This window comes from Perca flavescens, chromosome 9 (genome assembly GCF_004354835.1).
Source record: "Perca flavescens isolate YP-PL-M2 chromosome 9, PFLA_1.0, whole genome shotgun sequence".
NCBI lineage: Eukaryota > Metazoa > Chordata > Actinopteri > Perciformes > Percidae > Perca > Perca flavescens.
The window spans coordinates 18,044,547-18,064,132 of NC_041339.1; the positions used below are offsets into that span (position 1 = coordinate 18,044,547).

Sequence of the window (19,586 nt, forward strand, 5' to 3'; positions counted from 1 at the left end):
TGGTTGGCTTATTAACAGCCACTGTACCTACACGTCATTGTGCTCACTTCATCTCTGATCCTGAAATATTTTCGGATGCGTGCACCTCCACTCTCCCACACACACATCCCTGTGCGTGGTGTGTGAATATGACATAGTGGGAATATTTTAGAGCAGCCCCCAAAGTCTCACACATGAACACTCACAAACCCACCCTACCACCCCAGACTTGACCAAAAACACTCTTGCACCCTCCCCCTCCCTCCTGTTTCTGTTTGTCTTTCCACGCAGTGTGACCCACTTTAAAATGCTGTTGTTGCCCCAGCAGCACACTGCAGCCATTAAAGTTCTCTATGCTCTGGTGCAGTGCCGTTTCTGTTTGTGTGTGTGTGTTTTACTTACTGGGTGCCTTGCTTCAATGGACATGCTGCGTTAAACCTTGTACATCTCCCCCATCAGGCCATTTAGCTTGACACAAGATCGGTTTCTCTTTCTCTGCCTCCGTTATTCTGTTTTTCTCTCCCTATAGCAACAAACCACCAGCTCTGGTGAAGTTAGCGTTCTTTCTCCTCCGTACAGAAACAAAATCTCCTCTTCTTGCGGTCCACTGCAGTCTGCCAATATAAACCACAGCAGCAACTAGCTGTGCAGTCAGTCTGGCTACAGTACGTTATATCCTTCGGCAGCAGATATCAGCTGAGCGTTTGGTATGAAGGCAGACAGAGCTGAGTTAATCCAGGACCCTCCCCTGGCAGGAAAGGCACACTTCCTCTCACACAGTCAGAAGAGAAAACACACAAAGCAGCAGCAAGTGCTGACAGGGACACGCATTAACCGCCACTCTGATTGGCTGAGGAAGCAGAGGCAGATGTTCGGTTGATCAAGCAAGCAGGTCCCGGATTGGTTACTGCTGGGTCCCATGATGCTACGACAGCAGTGCGCTATCACTGCATAAGTGTATGTGTGTGTGTGTGTGTACTGAGTAAGCAGGCACACGTAGCCCATCAGAGGGATTTGTCACAGAGGGAGGTAGGGCAGAAAAAAGGAAGGGTGGGGGAGAGCAAATGAAAAGGTTGGCCATAAGGGTGAAAAGGAGGATATGAGTGGAAAGAGCTGCACATAGATGATGATGGGAGGGCAACAAGGAGGAAGGTTTGGTTTAGGCAAATAGAGCAGGAAATAAGGTTGGCCAGAGAAACAACTGGAGGGCAGGAAGAGAATGAGAAACAACTGTCATATAAAAAGACAAAAACATAAAAGAGACAAAACAGGCTGCCAGTAGGTCAGCAGTAAATCAACAGTCTTTCCATAAAACTAAGCCTGATACCAGCCCAAAACAGCCACATATTGCCAAAACATCCTCCATTCATGAATGTCACTATTATTTCCATTTATACCGCCAAGACTTATCATAAACTCTCACCTGCTCTATTGAGCAAAGAAATCAGGTATGGGAAACAAAAAGGGCTGATAACAAGACCTGAGATTGTGCCTTTCAAAGTCAACATATGGGTGTTGTGGTGTAGCACAATACATAATTTATAGAGTATGCAAAATTGCACGCAATAAAAATCCCACAATGAGAGCTTTGATATCTAGGTAACTATATCTATACCCATATACTCTTCAGGTATTACAAAGAATAGCATGTTTGCTTAGACACATCAATGATAAAATGTATGTAATGTAAAATAAAAGTAATGACATAGGAATTAGCATAAACAGGCAAAAAGACATCAAGGAGCCACACAGCTACACAACACAATAGAGCTGGGCAATATATCGACAGTATACCGATATGGTGATATGAGACTAGATATTGTCTTAGATTTTGGATATCTTAATACCGTGTTGTTTTTTCCTGGTTTTAAAAGCCGCATTAGAGTAAAGTTATGTCATTTTCTTAACTTACCAGACTCTTGTAACTGTTCTATTATTTGCCTCTACCCACTTAGTCATTATATCCACATTACTGATGATTATTTATCAAAAATCTCATTGTGTAAATATTTTGTGAAAGCACCATTAGCCAACACTACAATATTGTTGCGGTATCGATATCGAGGTATTTGGTCAAAAATATCGTGATATTTGATTTTCTCCATTTCTTGTAACTGTAGTGGATGAATTAGATACACAGACAAATAGAAACTTACACATTTACACATTTACACATACACACACACACACGTCTTTGGTTACGTACTTGGAGTTGGAGGGTGTGACGGAGGATAGTTCCCTCTAAGGCATGGATCCATTTCTCCCGCTCATCTGCATCTCGGGCTGAGGGCAGAAGCACACCGACACACCCAGTGAGCCACGTTTTCCATGCATACACCCTCAGTAGCCATTGCAATCGATCTACAGACTAATAAAACCAAGACGCAACACTGAAATGACATGAGCGCTGGTGACACAGGGATGGACATAAATGTATTCATCTAAAAAATTATAGTTTGTCATTACTTTAATTCTGCTTAACCCCATTTTCAGGGCTGAATAAACTATAATAATATGTATATGCGTTTCACAAATAAGACAATAACCATAAGCTTAATTTGTATAGCCCATAGTATATATTAGAGAGGCAAACAATGTGCTTTACAGCTGAAGGAAACAGCACGGATCAAAATAAATGGATAAGACAATAAAATCAAATATGAGAGTAAAAAGAAACCGGTTTTGAAAATAGAAAGATGTCTGGATATTTCATCACACATACATTTAAATCTCTCTAAAATTAACAATTCAGCATTTTAATCTGCACCCGGCCAGCACATAACCCTGGATAAGGCCAGGCTAGCCGTTTCTGTCTTGCTACAACATGCTAAACTAAGCTAACAGTCTCCTGACTGTAAATGCTTCATATTTACCATACCTATAGAGTGGTGTTGATTTCCGAGCAAATAAGTGTGTTGCCCAAAATGTCAAGCTGTTCCTTTACATAAGAGTAATGAGCAAGGCTAGTTAGGCCTGTGCCTAAAAAACTGCTTAAGATTTAGCGGCTAGCTGTGCTACTGTACTAAACAACTTTCGTATGACAGACTAGGAAACACTTTCAAAAAGAGAATATTTAAGAGAAGCTAGATAGGGCTGTACATAAATATAATAATATGTATGATTTGAACACTTAGAATCTGACTGAGTACTCACATTCACTCAGAGTATTCAGCTTCGATATTCGCCTTATGTGGGATGCCTGATAGAGATGGGTGAATCATTATCAAAATAATCAATACCCCATTGATCCTTGTAAAAATGAAGAGTTAAAGCTCCTTGAGAGTGGTGAGGCTGTATGGATTCTCGCATGTTTTTTTTCTTCACATGGAGCTTTTGGGATCGGAGTGCAAAATGGAGCCAGGCGAGACTGTACCCTCAGAGCAAAGACAGAACAAACAGACTGCCAGTGACATTAAACAGTGACCCAATACAGGCCCTGACATGTGCCCCACACACACACACACACACACACACACACACACACACACACACACACACACACACACACACACACACACTCTTTTGGCGCCAATGGCATACAGAGATAAAATATTTTTTTATTTATATTTTGTTATATCCTGTGTAAAAGTCATTTTTCATTGAGCTGGAAACAAGATAGTGCAGCATATGAATGGCTGAGCTAGTGCCACAGCAGAAAAGCTTTTAAAAGACATTAAAAAAGGCAGCCGAGGCTCAAGCCAATCCACTCAGACAGTGCCTCACTGGCCTCTCACTTTCCCCTCAGCCAAACAGACTCTCCAAAGGAACAGATTACTGCAGCTAATGTTGTTGAGCTCTATTCATGACAGAGAAGAGGTAGTAGCACGGCCATTCAACAAAAACAAATACTCAAACTGTATGAACTGTGTTGCAAGTGCAATCTCTGTCCTATCTTGCGGCTCACCATGATTTAGGTAGGTAGTAGCTGTTAGTCAACTCAGCAAATCTACAGTGTTGTCAGCCAGTGGGCCAGTCACATGAGGCAACATACTGCAAGTCATCTGACATTAAGTTAGTTAGAGTTACATATTCAAAGAAAGTCCTTTACATATTAACTTGTCTTGATACAGACAAAGGGGAGGAGGACATGCCAAAGGGCTCAGGGGCGAGCACAGAAGGAATGGGACGCTATGGAGCTATACCCCTCAAAATCCACTGTTCTCAGGAAATAATTTTTGTCTAGTAAATTTGAATGTTGCATTCGAAAGGGGAGGCAAAGAAAATACACACTGCCGGGTGTTACATTTTTTTTAAAGTCGCTTTTTTGTTCTAAAAAGCCTTTTAAAATGTCAATGACGTCATACACATCGTACGGCCAGAGATACTGCTTTACGGCAAGCTCTGAGTCACTTCCTTTGTTCTCTCGAGGCATCGACAACACAGCTGACAGGTAAGGCTCTCCCTGTCAATACACGCGCTAGAAAGAGGTTTGCTAATGTTTTAAAGACCACGCCGAAATATTCACTCTGACATTCTGGTTCCGCTTCGGATGCCGTCAAGCGGGATCTCTGGTCGTAATCAGTCCTTCACTGACCAATCAGCATTCATTAGCACAATGCTAGTGTTTTATGGGCAACAACGATTGAACCTGTAAGAAATCGAAAGGACATAAGTACTCGTTCATTCAACTTTCGACCTATAATCCATGTTGAATTTGCAAAAACTACAATCAAATCTGAGATTTCTCAACGGCAATCAGGCGAAAGAGACAAATTTAGCCGTCTAGCTCCATAGAGTCCCATTCATTTTGCACAACGTTGGTTTATCTGCCCTGGGGACTGACTGACAGGCTGAAGGCAGCTTGATTTCTACAGCACCTTTCAGCAACAAGGCAACTCAAAGTGCTTTACATGAAACGTTAAAGAGTAATTAAAAACGGTCATGATGAAAATAAAACAGGCTAAAAAAGAATAATATAAATACAAGAATAAAAGTTACAGTGAGTAACAAATTAATAATTATTCAATTCAAGGTTGTAGGTCAGGGTTGGGAGGAGAGAGAGAGGGGTTTATTTTTTATTTTAGTTAGTAGCCTAAACAATGCATGTTTAATTTTAAGTTAAATTCATTGTAATTGCAGACTGGAGACTAGAGCTGGTAGATTTTTTAAATATTTGAACTGTCATGACAGCGATGGTGCTGTCGGTTTACCTTCTATGTTGCATCTTCAAAAGTGCTACATAAAATGTGAAACTAAATTTGAAACATCACCTTGTAATTTCTGCATCTATTATCAAAGTGTTTATTAGTAATACAGTGTAAATTAGTATAAATGTGAATATTTGGTTAGCATGTTGTTTTACGGTGTGTGCCCCTAAATTTTGTAGTTGCGCTCCTAAAATTTTCAGATGGGGGCCACAGTGCTCCTAGTGAATAAAGTTAGTCTGGAGCCCTGTAAATATATCAAGAATGTGTCTTTCATTTATTTAATTTTTTTTTTTCCAGGTAAGTAATAAGGAAATGTTCCTGGTTTCTGAGTTCACAGTGAAAATACTTTAGTCATTTATAGTGAAAAAGGGTGTAAAGTGCTTGTTACATGTGGTTTTACAACAATTATCAAATTGTATAGAGAAACAATAAGGGCAAAAGATTAACAATCACATCACTAACTATAATTGCACACACCTGACATTAACAACACATTCTTGATGCTGTTTTAACCCTGTAAGAGTGTAACACAGACTTAAAGCCTGCTGCTAAGCAGTGCTGTGCTAGCTACTGAAAAATAGTAATTAGCTACAGTTTCTAGTTAACTCATTAAAAAAAAACTCAATTACTGATTACTTCCACCAAAAAGTAATGTGTTACTGTGATAAGTAACTTTTTAAAGGTATACTTTGAAATGCTGCCGTTTGGTTGTTTGTGTGTAGGTGTATGTCTGTCTGCAGCTAATCTCGCATATTACTGGACCCATCAGTGTAATTTGTTTTTGTGCACATTTGTGACTGTATGCTCATGGCCCTCTCATGATAGCGGTGGTTGTTTAAAACATTCAATAATGTCCGACAGATGCTGAACGCCTTTCTCTGTTAACTCATCACTTATGGTGGCGATAGACTGGGGGGACTTTTTGGGCAACGTGACAGGGCAATGTGCTTGCCAACATTAAATGTACACTGAATGCCTTGATACATTTTGCAATAAATCACGGTATAAAACGGAGCAGTCAGTAAAATAGTAAAAAACAAAAACGTTTTAATTGTGAATCACCGCTGCACAAAAGGTCCGTGAGCATACAGTCATAAATGTGCAGACAGCCTCTGACAGACAGAAACCCACCTGCACACATTACCGAACGTATGATCACCTCCTGTCTTAAAAGCCAAAGCCACAACACTTACTTAGTCTACTTAGGGTAGAAGCACAAATATCAAGGAAAAATGACCAGACAACAAAATCTGCAAGTCAACAAGTAACAATCCTTTCAGTGGTGGTAATTTAGTTAAAAAAAAAAAAAAAAGAATGTGAGAGTACTAGTTACTGCCAAACATAACCGAGATACTGTAACGCATTAGTCCCAGCACTGCTGCAAAGTAGGGTCATAAAGAGGAAGATGTGCTGACTTAACCCTATTACCGTAGGCTCTGCTGCTTCTCTGCCAGAGGAAAGCAGGGAGGCACAGCAAGGCTATTAGAACAAGCACACAGGAAGCACTGTACCTCACACCAATAAACCCCAACCTACACACACACACACACACACACACACACACACACACACACACACACACACACACCCACCTTGGGAGATATTAGATATACGTTGCGCAATATTATATCTTGGGGTGCAAGATATATCGACTCAGTATCGTTATCGACTAGGTGGAGGGATTATATCTCCAACCTGGCCTGGGAACGCCTCGGGATCCCCCAGTCGGAGCTGGTTAATGTTGCTCGGGAAAGGGAAGTTTGGGGTCCCCTGCTGGAGCTGCTCCCACCGCGACCCGACACCGGATAAGCGGATGAAGAAGATGGAGAGAATATCGGTATCGCAATATATTGAAAGTGTCGCAATAAGTATGCAATATTTTGTTTATTTTGTGGAGCGCTGCGTCCTGTCCCTTGACTGTGTGGCTTAGTTGTGTTTGATTTAGAGCCTGCTTGAAACGCTATAATGATCATCATTTCATTGGCCAGTTACCGTGCCACTTGCAACAAACCTGCTATAGATGATATGATGGTTCGAGTTGCGATACCAAGAGGAAAACCAATGAATATCTCAAACAATTTACTGTGAAAGTTATCAGAACATAACGTTTGTGATGTACCAGACTGACAATGAACAAGTCAACAAAAGCCATCAAACAGAACATTTGAAAAGGTCATTTACATATTAGAGTTACTGAGTAGTCCAAAAAGGATTTATGGTATTATTCGACTTAAAAATGTGACATACGTTAGACAAAACCACATTTTGGAACCAGGATTTCAAGCGTCAATAATCATTTGCTCCTAATCCCTTTATCCATCAGTCTGTCAAAGGTTATGGCTGAATTCATTCTCAAACTATTTATGCAGTCAATGGCTCAACAGCTCTTCCGTTTATCAATGCATTTTGGCTTGTGAACGCAACCAGCAGAGGCTAAATATTTGTGTGTTTGCTAGTCAGGGGGATGTGACCAACTTCCAGGTACAGTGATATCATGTACATTCCCCTCTATTCCATCCATTTGATTTTGATACTCATTCATGTTCCAAGTATTTATTTGCCATTATTACACAGTGTAAAACTAAAGTAAAGAGCGGAATGGAAATGAGGGGAGTGAGAACAGACTTGAACTGAGGACATTGTTGTTATGTTGAGTCTTAAACACCCCTATATTTTGTTTTTATTTTTTCTGGAACTGCATTCTGCAACATGCAATAAAAAACAGTGTTATCATATATGTTATCCTGATACTTGGTCAACTATAAAGCACTTAATTTCATATTAGTCACAAAATAAAAGTACCGTGGCCATGGACAAGCCTAAAAAGTTTGTTTCCAGTTTTTCACCTATTGGTACATCTATAATTCTCCTGTTATTGTTTATTTGGCAGGTTATCAACCTGCTTCCAGAATTATATTTTCCTCCAGGCACTCTTCTGTCTTTTACATCTTGCAGACTCGAGTTTAGGAATTAAATGCACATAAATTAAGCTACTGGTAGTTAGTTACCAAGACTGCCGAAAATGACAAAGACAGATGGAGCCAATACACAATTACAACAATAAGCACGGTAGTACATTTACCATGTCCAGACAATTTTAAATACTCTAACAGCACCAGTAATGTATTCCTAACCCAAGGATTATTCTACCATCTCAGTGGTCAGGGTATCCAATCACAAAGATTTCCCTTTACAATGCTCAGCCTCTCCCCATAATGCTGCTCCTCCTTTCTCCAAAAGGCCTCTGTGAATTATTCATCCCTCATCTCTCTCCTCCTGCCATCTTCAGACAAGCTGAAGAAATATGTGCGTACATGCTCCGGTGGGAGGAGAGCGGGTCTGATTCTCAGGACTGCAACCTGCCAATAAAGTGGTAGCTACCCAAATGTAGTGCAAAGACTGAGGTTAATGAAGTAATGTTGTCTTTAGAGATGGCCCGATACCATTTTTTTGCTTCCCGATACCGATTCCGATACCTGAACTTGTGTATCGCCCGATACCGAGTACCGATCAGATACCAGTGTGTCATATATTTTATTATGTTTTAACAGCTGTATACTACTATCCCTGTATGGATGTGATATGATTTCTATCTTTGTGAAACATGAACAAACACAAATAATGAACGCCACAGAACTTTCTTTTATTGTCCAGTTTGACAGTCCGTTATAACGGAAGAAGAACATAAATAATCTACTTTAACGTAGATTTTCTTTAGGGCTTTATTACTTGGTATCGGATCGGTGCATAAACTCCAGTACTTCCCGATACCAGCGTTTTAGGCAGTATCGGAGCCGATACCGATACTGCTATCGGTATCGGAACATCTCTAGTTGTCTTGGTGGTAGTACTTTGTTAATTTAGGATTTTGGTCCAACTGTGTGGCAAAAATGTTAAATGAACTCATCATATTGCTTTGGACTGACTGAGTCATGCACGCGTGATCTGCACTTGAAAACATGTTTCTACATAAATACACAAGTCCAGATGCAGTCATGAAAGAACACAGAAGTTAAAAAATGATGACCACGGTGGGATATTTAAAAAGAGATGATAGCAGACAGTGCAAGTGATACTGAGATGAGGGAGGACCCTGGAGACAAGGTAGAGAGAATGAGAGGGGGATCTCATCCTGGACTGATGGTCCAGGCCGTCAGGCCTGACAAAGAGGGCGGAGAAGATGAGTGATTGATAGCTACAGCAGAAAAGAGGAGGCCAGTGAGAGCAGAGAGGGGGAAAGAAGTAAAGCTAAAGGGCTCTCAGGCAAAATGCACTGCCGGGGGAGAGGGGCAGATGAATAATGGATGCCTCTCTAAATAGAAAGACAGCACAGAGCTGAATTCTGGGCTAGCACAGTGGCTGGCCGGCTCAGAATACACTTCAACCTGTGAGCTGGACTGTCCCGTAAGAGGATGTATCAATTTTTTTTTCACCATAACATGTCACTCACTTTAATACTGTGTATCAGCAGATGTATTGGTCATTGGAAATATTAATTCCGGTGAATGGTATCAGTCTGTTAGCGCCTTTTGTTTACCCCTCTAAATCTTGGCAGTGAGGCTCTACCAATCACAGTCCATACCTTACCCACACACCAGTCCATACATAATGGCACACAAGGGTATATATACTGTAAATATAGATGGAGACTGGGAGACTGACTTCATAACATGATCAGATCAGGTTTGTTTTACAGCAACAGAGGAATCTCCTCCTGCCCAACATCCTGCACATCTCTGGATATCCAAGCTAACAGCGGATTTATCCAGAATCTCATGCTCAGAATACATTTTTCTGCCCGTTCCTCTACTGGTGATAGGTGACATGGTTCGTACTACTCTAGGTATCTGGATAACAAATGTGTCTTAGTGACATTTCAATGCTTTTCACAACGTGCTGCAAAGATTCAAATTGTCCTGTGCAAGGACATGCTGCGTTCAAAGTGTGTTGTATCGTCTTTGTTGTCTGTGCTGCTGTTTCATGCAAGCTATGCACCCTGCCAATTTGCCTCTTTGACTGTGTTAATGGTTTTTGAATAATGCTTAAAAGTTTGGACTCATTAAATTAAAATATAATTCACATGGCTTCGGTTCGCCTGTTCTCTGATGTAGAAGTCTCTCAGACTCAGTTATTCAGTTAATATCCACCAACAAATGAACATAGAAAATTGATGAATCGAACAAATGCACTTTTAACTCACTGACGCATTACAGCTGATGCCAAAGACTCCAACTCACTGTGGCATAAAACCAGTGAAGAGCAGAACAAAGACCAGTAACAACAAACATCCTTTTCTAAATAACACACCTAGCCTGTACAAACATTGGACTAATTCAGGCAACTGGACACACTCCTCTCTCCTTAATAATTCCTCACAGCCGACAGCCACAAAACATTCTATTTCACACAGCTCTGAACGGTCCTTGAACCTCGATAACAAACCAATACACCCGGGCGCTACAGAACATACTGCTCTACCCTGACTGCACATTCCAGAACACAAAAACAACGCCTCCTCTCAATCACTTGGTCTGTGATTGGCATGCATGTGGACCATGAGACGTGCACGAGTTTCTCCTTACCCTTCCTTTTGTAGAACCACAGCATACAGCTTCGGAACACAGACATGGGAGAGGGCATGGAGGAGGTGAGAGGGGCGGGGGCCCATGGACTGTGGCTGGTGACCCTCAAGAAGGAGGTAAAGTGGGGTGGAAGTAGTGATGTGCGAGTGGTAAGGTGTTGGCAGGGAGGGGAGAATTGATACAAATGGACAGATGAAGGACAGAGATGAAGGTAAGGTGGAGAAGGTTAGTTAAAGACCTGGTGGAGTGATCAAGTAAAAAAATTGTGTCTGCGTTGTACTGCACTGGACAGCTCCCTGTCAAAAAAAGAGAGAAAGGTTGGTAGGACAAGAGGGGTGCGATGCTGTAGCTGGGAGCCAATCCAATCCCTATGGAGTGACTGGTTGGTATGTAGCGAGCGGCAGCGTGGCGAAGAGCGAACAGCAGCAGAAACCAGAAGAGACCTGAGCTCAGCTTCCAGCTCAGCAGTATTCCCTTATTATTCCCAGAGGCTCAACTGCAGAGACACACAAGCAGCAATCTTCCTCCTCAGCCACAGTCAGGAGGGCCGAGAAAAGAAAAAAGAAGACATACTTCTGTTCCAGAGGATTCTATCCAGCTTGCAGTGGAACAAATCTTGTTTATCTACAGAAATTTGTGTCAGTCCAACTTCTACGAGCTTGAAGAAGTTCCACAGGGAGGGAGAAAAAGCTCAAATGAATGCAGCACACTTTGACATTGTGTAGATGCCTGAGTGCATGGGTTTCCTGGCATTAGAGCAGACCAATCCAAGTCTTTGAAAGGTGGGGAGGGAAAGAGGAGTGAGAGAGAGAGAGAGAGGGAGAGAGAGAGTGAGATAGAGAGAGCAAATGAACAGCAGGGATGGATGCAAAAGAGATCACAGAGAAAGAAAGCCAGTGATGGTAAAACAGAGAAAGGGGGCATAAAGAAAACAAAATAAATACAGGGGGACATCTCACCTTGGAAATGGAAAGTCTTCTGATCCACAGTGATGGTGAATGTGCTGTCGTCCTCGTCATCAATGCCGATCACAGCTCCCTGGGCAAACAGAGAGAGAGGGAAAAAAAGCATGCAGTCAGACAGCAGGACACGTCATACTCCTTTCCATTTCTATCCTCATGCCCTCCACATGTTCCAGCAGCCCCTGACTGGCTCTCTTTTACAAATTACACTGGTTTGTCTCAGCACCTCACTCTCTTTGCTTCAAAAGCTCAATCTCCTCTTGCCTTATCGTCTCTTTCTCACAATCACTTTGTGTTTCTCTCTCACACATACGAGTGCAGCCTTTTGGAACATGGCAGAAAAGAAGGGAGGGGAGGAGGAGGTGGGATTTGGGAAAGTGAAGGAGGAGAAAGGCAGGGAAGGGTGGAGAAAAAATAGACACTGGGGACCAACAGCTAGCAGCTGACTGGAGAGAAAGAACTGCAGAGAAATGGCGTGCTGGCTAGCTGGGCCATTAGCTCCAAGCAACCGAAACAGGGTGTGTGACTTAGAGCTTCCTTACACTGCAAACCTGAAACTACTACAGGGTGTGGATAAGATAAGAACAGCTGTATTTGTATTGCATTTATACATGTATTTGGTTTTAATATGTATGTATCAATCTATGCATAATTACTTTTTCCTGCAACATGTTTATATTGACGAGGGGACCAAGTTGAAGGCCAATCTCTTTATGTGTGTGTATGTTAAACCTTATCGTTTTTGTATGTTCATTTGGGGATGCCCCAATATCGGTTATCAGTTTCATTAACTTATAATAATCAGTATGGATATTGGCATTGAAAAACCAGTATCTGTCAATCCCTAATTTTTAATGTTTAGTTCCAGACTCCGTGAGCAACTAACTGCAACATTACGATTCATTTCACCTATTGCATTAAAAAAAAGAAAAAAAAAAGTCAATTCCATTGTGATAGAACATTTTCTTTGTTTTGTTTGTTATTTAAAAAAAATATTTTGTGTGTGGCATTGTTAGGCCTTTATTATGACAGGACAGCCTAGACATGAAAGGGGAGAGGAAAGGGAATGACATGCAGCAAAGGGCCGCACGTCGGAGTTGAACCAGCGGCTGCTGTGTCGAGGACTGAGCCTCTGTATATAGGTGCGCGCTCTACCAGGTGAGCTTCCCAGGCGCCCTTCTTTGTTTTTTTTAAATAGATTTTGAAAGACAGTCACAACATCTGACAACAATAACTAGCAAGGCCTAAAAAGATCCACAAAGCTAGTCAGTTACTTCAAAAAACTCAAAGAAATACCAACAAGACGTCTGGTATGTAGAGTATCTTATGATGTGTTAAAGTAATAAGGCTCAACAAATTATTTAACAGAAGATCCCTATCCTTAGAAGTGACCCCAAGCTTGTTTTCTCTGAACGTCCCAAGGTATCTTGCAGGAAAGCAATGATCAGAGACTAGGTCTATAGTTAGCTATGGGAAAATGAATGGTTGAAAGATGACTAGTGTATGAATAGGGCACTAAACATTGCCCTATTATAATAGAAAGTATTAATGTTGCTTTACTCTGTAAAGGTTTCTACATTGGACGTACAAAGAGAAGTCCGAAGGTCAGAGTAAGTAAACTGATATGAAAGAATGATAGTCTTGATTGTGAAAGGAGCAGAATACGCTAAACAGTCCTTCACATGGAAATGAAACCTTTTGGATTTTCAAATGTAATACATATATCTGTTCTGCATGAAGAAACCTCTCACAAACCAACCCTCTTTAGAAACACTTCATGGTTGTACCTCATGATGGGGGCATTATACTACATGATCTGATTTGTAGTCATAATTGCTAATGCTAACATTTTGAAATTGCTGATACTTAAATTCTGTGATGGAATAATGTTTCTATTGCCTTGTCTGTGTGAAGAATTTATAAAAAAAAAAGATTTTTGTAGAGATGTTTTCACAGTGTTTTTTCTTCTGCTGATCAGTGTCAAAATATCAAATGATATCCCGATTCAAAGTTGTAAAGCGACAAAATAAAAATGGAAGCAAATTCTTTCAACAGCCATTGTAACTGATAGGATGCCAATGCCAGTGATGACTTTTTCCATCTACATAATGCATATCATCAAAGTACTGTATTGCAATAAATTGTGTCACATTGATCCAACCCCTAACTGAAACCTCTGACCCATGACTACATGACACTGGATCCTCTTTTCAGGTAGTTTCAGGAAATACTTCCTCCCTTCGCTGAGATCAATGGAAACATTTTCAGGGCGCTCGGCAATGCCTTTTTTACCAAAACATGTATGGTGGCATAAAATATGGCTTTCACCACTGCTTCTGTTAAAACAAAACAAAAAAAAAACTCATTAGACACTTGATTTCTCCTTGATTTTATAAATGAAGCTTCTGACAATAAGATGCCAGATGTTTAATATGTGGCTGACACTGTTAGGTACACGTTCTGGCTTTGGAATGCTGCTGGGGGTCTACAAGTTAGCAATGTTTAAAGTTGGGAATTTGGATAAGGAGGAAAAGCCCATTTATATTTCACTTTTCACTTATTTTTTTAAAAAGTCACAACTGTCTTAAATACGGAGAGAGAAACAAATGTTTTCCTGAGTGTTTTATAATTCATCAATTTAAACCAATAAATGTAATCCTACCTTTAGGTCTGTCCCTCTGTTGAATTCCCTCAAGACAAATAGAACACTATATTTTCAAGAAAATAGATGTAATTCTTTCAGCATCAATGTAGGTTCAGTCCTTTGAAAATCCTACTGCATTAGGAATCTTTCCCTTATCGTAGCAGGTTAACTGCTGCCATCTAGTGGACATTACTCATTACACAACACTAAACACATTGCATGAGAGAGCTAAATATGTGCAGCCATGGAGCGGTTGATATGGCTGCAGGAATCTATTGACACCTGTTAAACAAGGCCAACGAATCAAGCAATTAATATATCAGATGATAACTGCACGATACAGCTTATAGTGTACCTGCCTTTTATGGTTCAGAAAGATTGCACTGCCAAAGCAGACCTTATCAGAAAGTCATACGTATGATGTTGTGTACTGAACTCTGGACAACAATGCCCTGAACATGTGGAAACTCTTCCAAATACTTGGTAAAGCAGGGTAGATACTCAGCCAAGCATGCATAGCATGCATTTAGTCTATCAAAGAGAACTGTCTGCCAGGAACAGGATGGCCTTGATCCTGAGAATCTTACCCTGAGTCGCACACAGCCTCTTCTGGATCCTCGCATCATCTTGTCCTTTGACTGTAAATCAACAACAGAAGAAATCCTGGATTAATACAGTCAGTATGCAGGGCCTGCATATAAACGACATTGTCAGGATGTCCTGTACTATATGTCAAAAGGCTATTAATATCTATGAGCAATTTGATCCAACTATAGTCTTAGAGTCTTTGGTCTTAAGAGTAGAGAGAGACGACTCTCCTCTCTTAACTTTTTGAGTTGAATTTGAAGCAGGGTTTTAAAAAAAATCATAAAAATATAGATTTATTTCAGGTTTATTTAACAAGGACAATGCACACTAATAATACATAAAGAAAATGTACAGTGTGCCAGAATTAGCCAAAAGGCTACTTTACATCTGCTGTCCCTGGACAGATTGTACGATGTCACACCTACAAAGATAAAAGGATTATAAAAGTACATATAAGTTTAGTCCAGTACAAGTAAAATTGACTATCAATGTAAAAAGAAATAATCAAGCATATAAACAAAAATAGTTGATCAATATCAACACCAACACACACACAAGCCACACTGTCAGTCCAACAACCTCATAGGCATAGCACAAGTGACACAAACACAAACCGGAAAGACAAGATAGCAGCAAGATTTTGTAACTACATGTAATGTTGACAGTCCTGATTACCTGTTAGCCACTTGCTTAAGTTAAATTTAAAAGAAACATAAGTTTTAAAATTCCTAATGTGAGTAGGAATGAGGTTCCATTCACGAGCAGCCCTTACTGAAAAAGCTGTTTGACCGAATACACTTTTCCTCAGCGGAACAATGCAGTCACCTCTTGCTGCACTCCTTGTGGATCTGTGAGCATTTGTTACTGCGTTTACAAACTGGCTCAATACATGTGGAGCCAGTCCATGTAGAATTTTGTACATAAGACAGAGATCTGTATATCTAATCAAATTTTCGAAACTTAAAAGGTTGTATTTTTTTAAAACATGACAATGATGATAGTGTATGGGTTTCCTATCAAGTACTTTAAGAGTTTTTTTATATAAAGAGGAGTAGTGGTTTGAGAGAAGTGTTGCTTACTTGTGACCAGGTTGTCAAACAGTACGTGATATGGGATAAAATCATAGAATGCATAAACATCATTGCAGCCCTTGTTGACATGCAACTGTGGACATGTCTAAAGTTTGCCAGGTTGAACTTAATGTGATTACAAACCTTCGTAATATGTGATTTAAATTTAAAATTGTTATCAATGTGTACTCCAAGGTATTTAAAATCCGAGACGACTTGTAGTCTCTCCCCTGATACGATTACATCCGGTTCTGCAGCAACTTTTAGATTTACTAAAAAACATACAAACAGTTTTGGATACATTCAGTTGAAGGCAATTACAATTTAACCATTCTATTATCTTTTGCATTGAGTTTGTCAGCAGATCAGCAGCTTTAGATGCATTGTCAGCATGTACAAAAACAACTGTGTCATCTGCGTAAATTTGGGTGTTGGCATTAAGACAAACATTTGGGAGGTCATTTACGTACAAAGAAAATAAAAGTGGACCCAAGATCGAGCCCTGTGGGACACCTGCAGACATGGAAATAGGATCTGATTGATGATTCCTAAGTCTAAAAAACTGAGTTTGATGTGTTAAGTAAGAAACTACCCATTTAATGGTGCCTACGGAGAAGTTAAAAGTTTGTAATTTGGATAAAAGAACTTCATGATTAATGGTATCAAATGCTTTTTTCATTAAATCTAGAAAAACAGCAACCCCTACTCGATCCAACAACGACTTGACTTTTTCAACAAAATAATTGGCGGTTTCTGTTGAGTGATTAATACTGAAGCTGAATTGATTGGGATGTAAAGGATTTGAACTGGTATTTAAATAATTTGTCATTTGTTCTAAGAGAAGTTTTTCGGCCACCTTAGAAAACACAGGCAGGATACTAATGGGTCTGTAGTTGCAGATAGACAAGCGATCGCCTCCTTTAAATACAGGAAAGACAGATGCTAATTTCCACACGTTAGGGAACATTCCCTGTGCAAATGAACGGTTAACAATTTTCGTAATTGGGTAGACTAATGATTCAGAAAGATCTTTCAACATTATAGTGTTCATACCAATGACATCTTTTGCTAGATAGAACATAGAATAAATAAATAAATGTGGATACAAATCATACACTGGATGAGGGCAAAGGAGGTGACTGAACTCGTATCACGTAAAGTCTGACTCAAGCACAATTTAATGTACGGTTACTGCATGCTTGCTTTATGATGTTAAGGACAGTTTCTCTCCTTACTGATTCAATTGAAAATGTTGTTATACATCAGATTAGAGCTGCCACTAACCATCATTTTTATTGTCAATGAATCTGCTTATCTGATTATTTTCTGGAATCATTATGTCTACACAATGTAAGAAAATAGTTAATATTGCCTATCACAATATCTCAGAACCGAATGTGACATATTTAAACTGATTGTTTCGTCTGATCAACAGTCCAAAACTCAGATATTCAATTTATCATCACAAAACAAAGAGGAAAAGCTAATTCTCACATTTGAGAAGCTGAAACCAGCCAATTTGATCAAAATACTTGTTGCAAATATTCTGTCAATTCACTAATAAACTTATTGTTTCAGCTCTATAATCAGATATTGTATGAAATTGCTACTAGATTCTTGTTCAGTTTTAACTTGATAGTATACATTTATCACAGCTCTGTATATCAGTGGAGCTTTGCCCTGAAATGTACGGTTACTGCAGGTTAGCAGGCAGCATATCTCGGCCAACACAGTGATTACTTCCATGCAGCTATCTAAACAACACCATCAGTCAGGGCTCAGGCTTTTGGTTTATAGGCTACCCCTTCAAGCAATAGAGTTACTGGAAAACTACAACTGTTCTGTTCAAGTCAGTAAGACAAATGAAAGCTTTGACGACTCAGTCAACTTGCTGAGAGGAGTGGACAGCTCTTGGTTGTCATCGTCCTTACAACTTGTACAGTAACAGTAACACAGGCAGTTTCTTGTCTGCTTTTCTCTCGACAATAACGTACTAATCAAAGTACAATGAATGCATTGACGTGAGATTTATCAAAAATCTAACTAACGTTAGCAACCACTGTCTCGTCACGCGGTGTCTTGTTAACGTTAGCTATTTAGCTATCTAGCAAACCAGCGAGTGTCAGGCTCTTATTTAAATATTATACACAACAATCTTCTCGCCAACATACATAATTCGGTCTCTCTCACCTAACCTTAATGTTGTTAACTCTTACACTAATGTTTCGCCGAGTCGGTGTAGTTCAGCTTTTAGCTTCGCTAGCTAGCTACATTAGACGAAAAAATACTGCTACTCGATTCGTCAGTTGATCTTCGAGGACTGTTGCTATTGGCTAACGTACGGATCTGTCATCAAATAGACTCGCCTCTTTGTGCCAGCTGAGACTCCTGACAAACACAAGGCCCTTATCCCACTTGGGTTTGACAACCAGCGACAACTCCTTCGATCTAACCTATTGAGCTGATCAGTTCTGCATTTACAAGCCATGGAAATGAACGTACCGTGTAGTACGACAGCAAGCCGGCATTGTAGTCCAAAACGAACCAACGGTACTGCCAACCTTTCATAACGTTAGTCCACTTACTTAGCGGCCCCTCCATGATGGACGCCATCTTTACAATAGGCTACGTTTGGGGAGGAGTCGCCGGCAGGATGCTGCTGATGAATGTGATGCTACCCCAATGGATGTATTAAACCAGTGGTTCCCAAAGTAGAAGTGGAGTCCAGGGACCCCTAGTAGTCCTTGAGGTGGGGTCCCTTGCAAAAAGGGGAATCATATATGTTCACTATAAATCCATCCATAAGTTACACAATGTATGACTATTTTGATCATGAGTTTCATACAATTTTTGTTATAATCATGGTTTCATACACTTTTTGTCAGGGAACCCTGGGACAAACTCTTATCAATTCTTCTCTAATTTGTGCCAGTTTAGGGGTCTTTGACGGGAAACCACTGTATTAAAACACGGAAGAAGTATTCACATTCTTTACTTGGGTATAAGATGGAATATAGTACAAGTAAAACTCCTGTATTCAAATTTTACTGAAGTGCAAATGTCTTAGCAAAATCTACAAAAAGTGTGTATAGAATGGCCCCAGCAGGCTTAAATTATATTGTTTATTGGATCATCATTATTGATTCACAAACCTAATAGCAGTATTTTAATGTTATAGTTAGCCAGGGCGGAGCTAGTCTAACTACTGCATATACTGTTGGGTAGATTGATCTATAATAATTAATCATATTTTATTATTTGATCATGTTTTGTATGTGAATTCTTAATCTGAAAAGCAACTACAGCTGTGAAACAAATATAGAGTTAAAAAGTACAATATTTCCCTCTTAAATGTAGTGGAATAGAAATAATACTCAAGTAAAGTACCTCAAAATTGTACTAAGTACAGTAATTGAGAAAGTGTCCCTCCCACTGTTATTAAAATTAAAACGTTTACTATAAAGTTCACTGGGTTTGAACATATGGAGACTGTGAAATGATCTTACATTTCATTTTTTGTTAAACTATTTAATTATACCTCTGTTTACCACATAACAGCTCACAGTTTGTTGTCCTGCTTTAACATTCACAGTTTTCTTACATTTAGAGACACG

The 19,586-nt window shown here is 39.9% G+C and overlaps 1 protein-coding gene across 8 annotated transcripts in view; it reads right to left on the minus strand.

Moving 5' to 3' along the window:
• osbpl9 (oxysterol binding protein-like 9) overlaps positions 1-18,643 on the minus strand; it is a 40,337-nt gene extending 21,694 nt beyond the window's left edge. For 2 of the 8 annotated variants that reach the window (XM_028586717.1, XM_028586716.1), the window contains exons 1-4: positions 18,475-18,643; positions 14,902-14,952; positions 11,668-11,746; positions 2,186-2,262 (exon numbers count right to left, since the gene is read on the minus strand). In XM_028586717.1, the coding sequence (XP_028442518.1) occupies positions 2,186-2,262; positions 11,668-11,746; positions 14,902-14,952; positions 18,475-18,585 (318 nt within the window). In that variant the 5' untranslated portion in view covers positions 18,586-18,643. Of the gene's footprint in view, positions 1-381; positions 745-2,185; positions 2,263-11,667; positions 11,747-14,901; positions 14,953-18,188; positions 18,218-18,474 lie in introns of those variants that run through there. The other 6 variants (XM_028586718.1, XM_028586719.1, XM_028586722.1 and 3 more) reach the window with 6 other exon arrangements.
• Between the last annotated feature and the right edge of the window lie 943 nt (positions 18,644-19,586).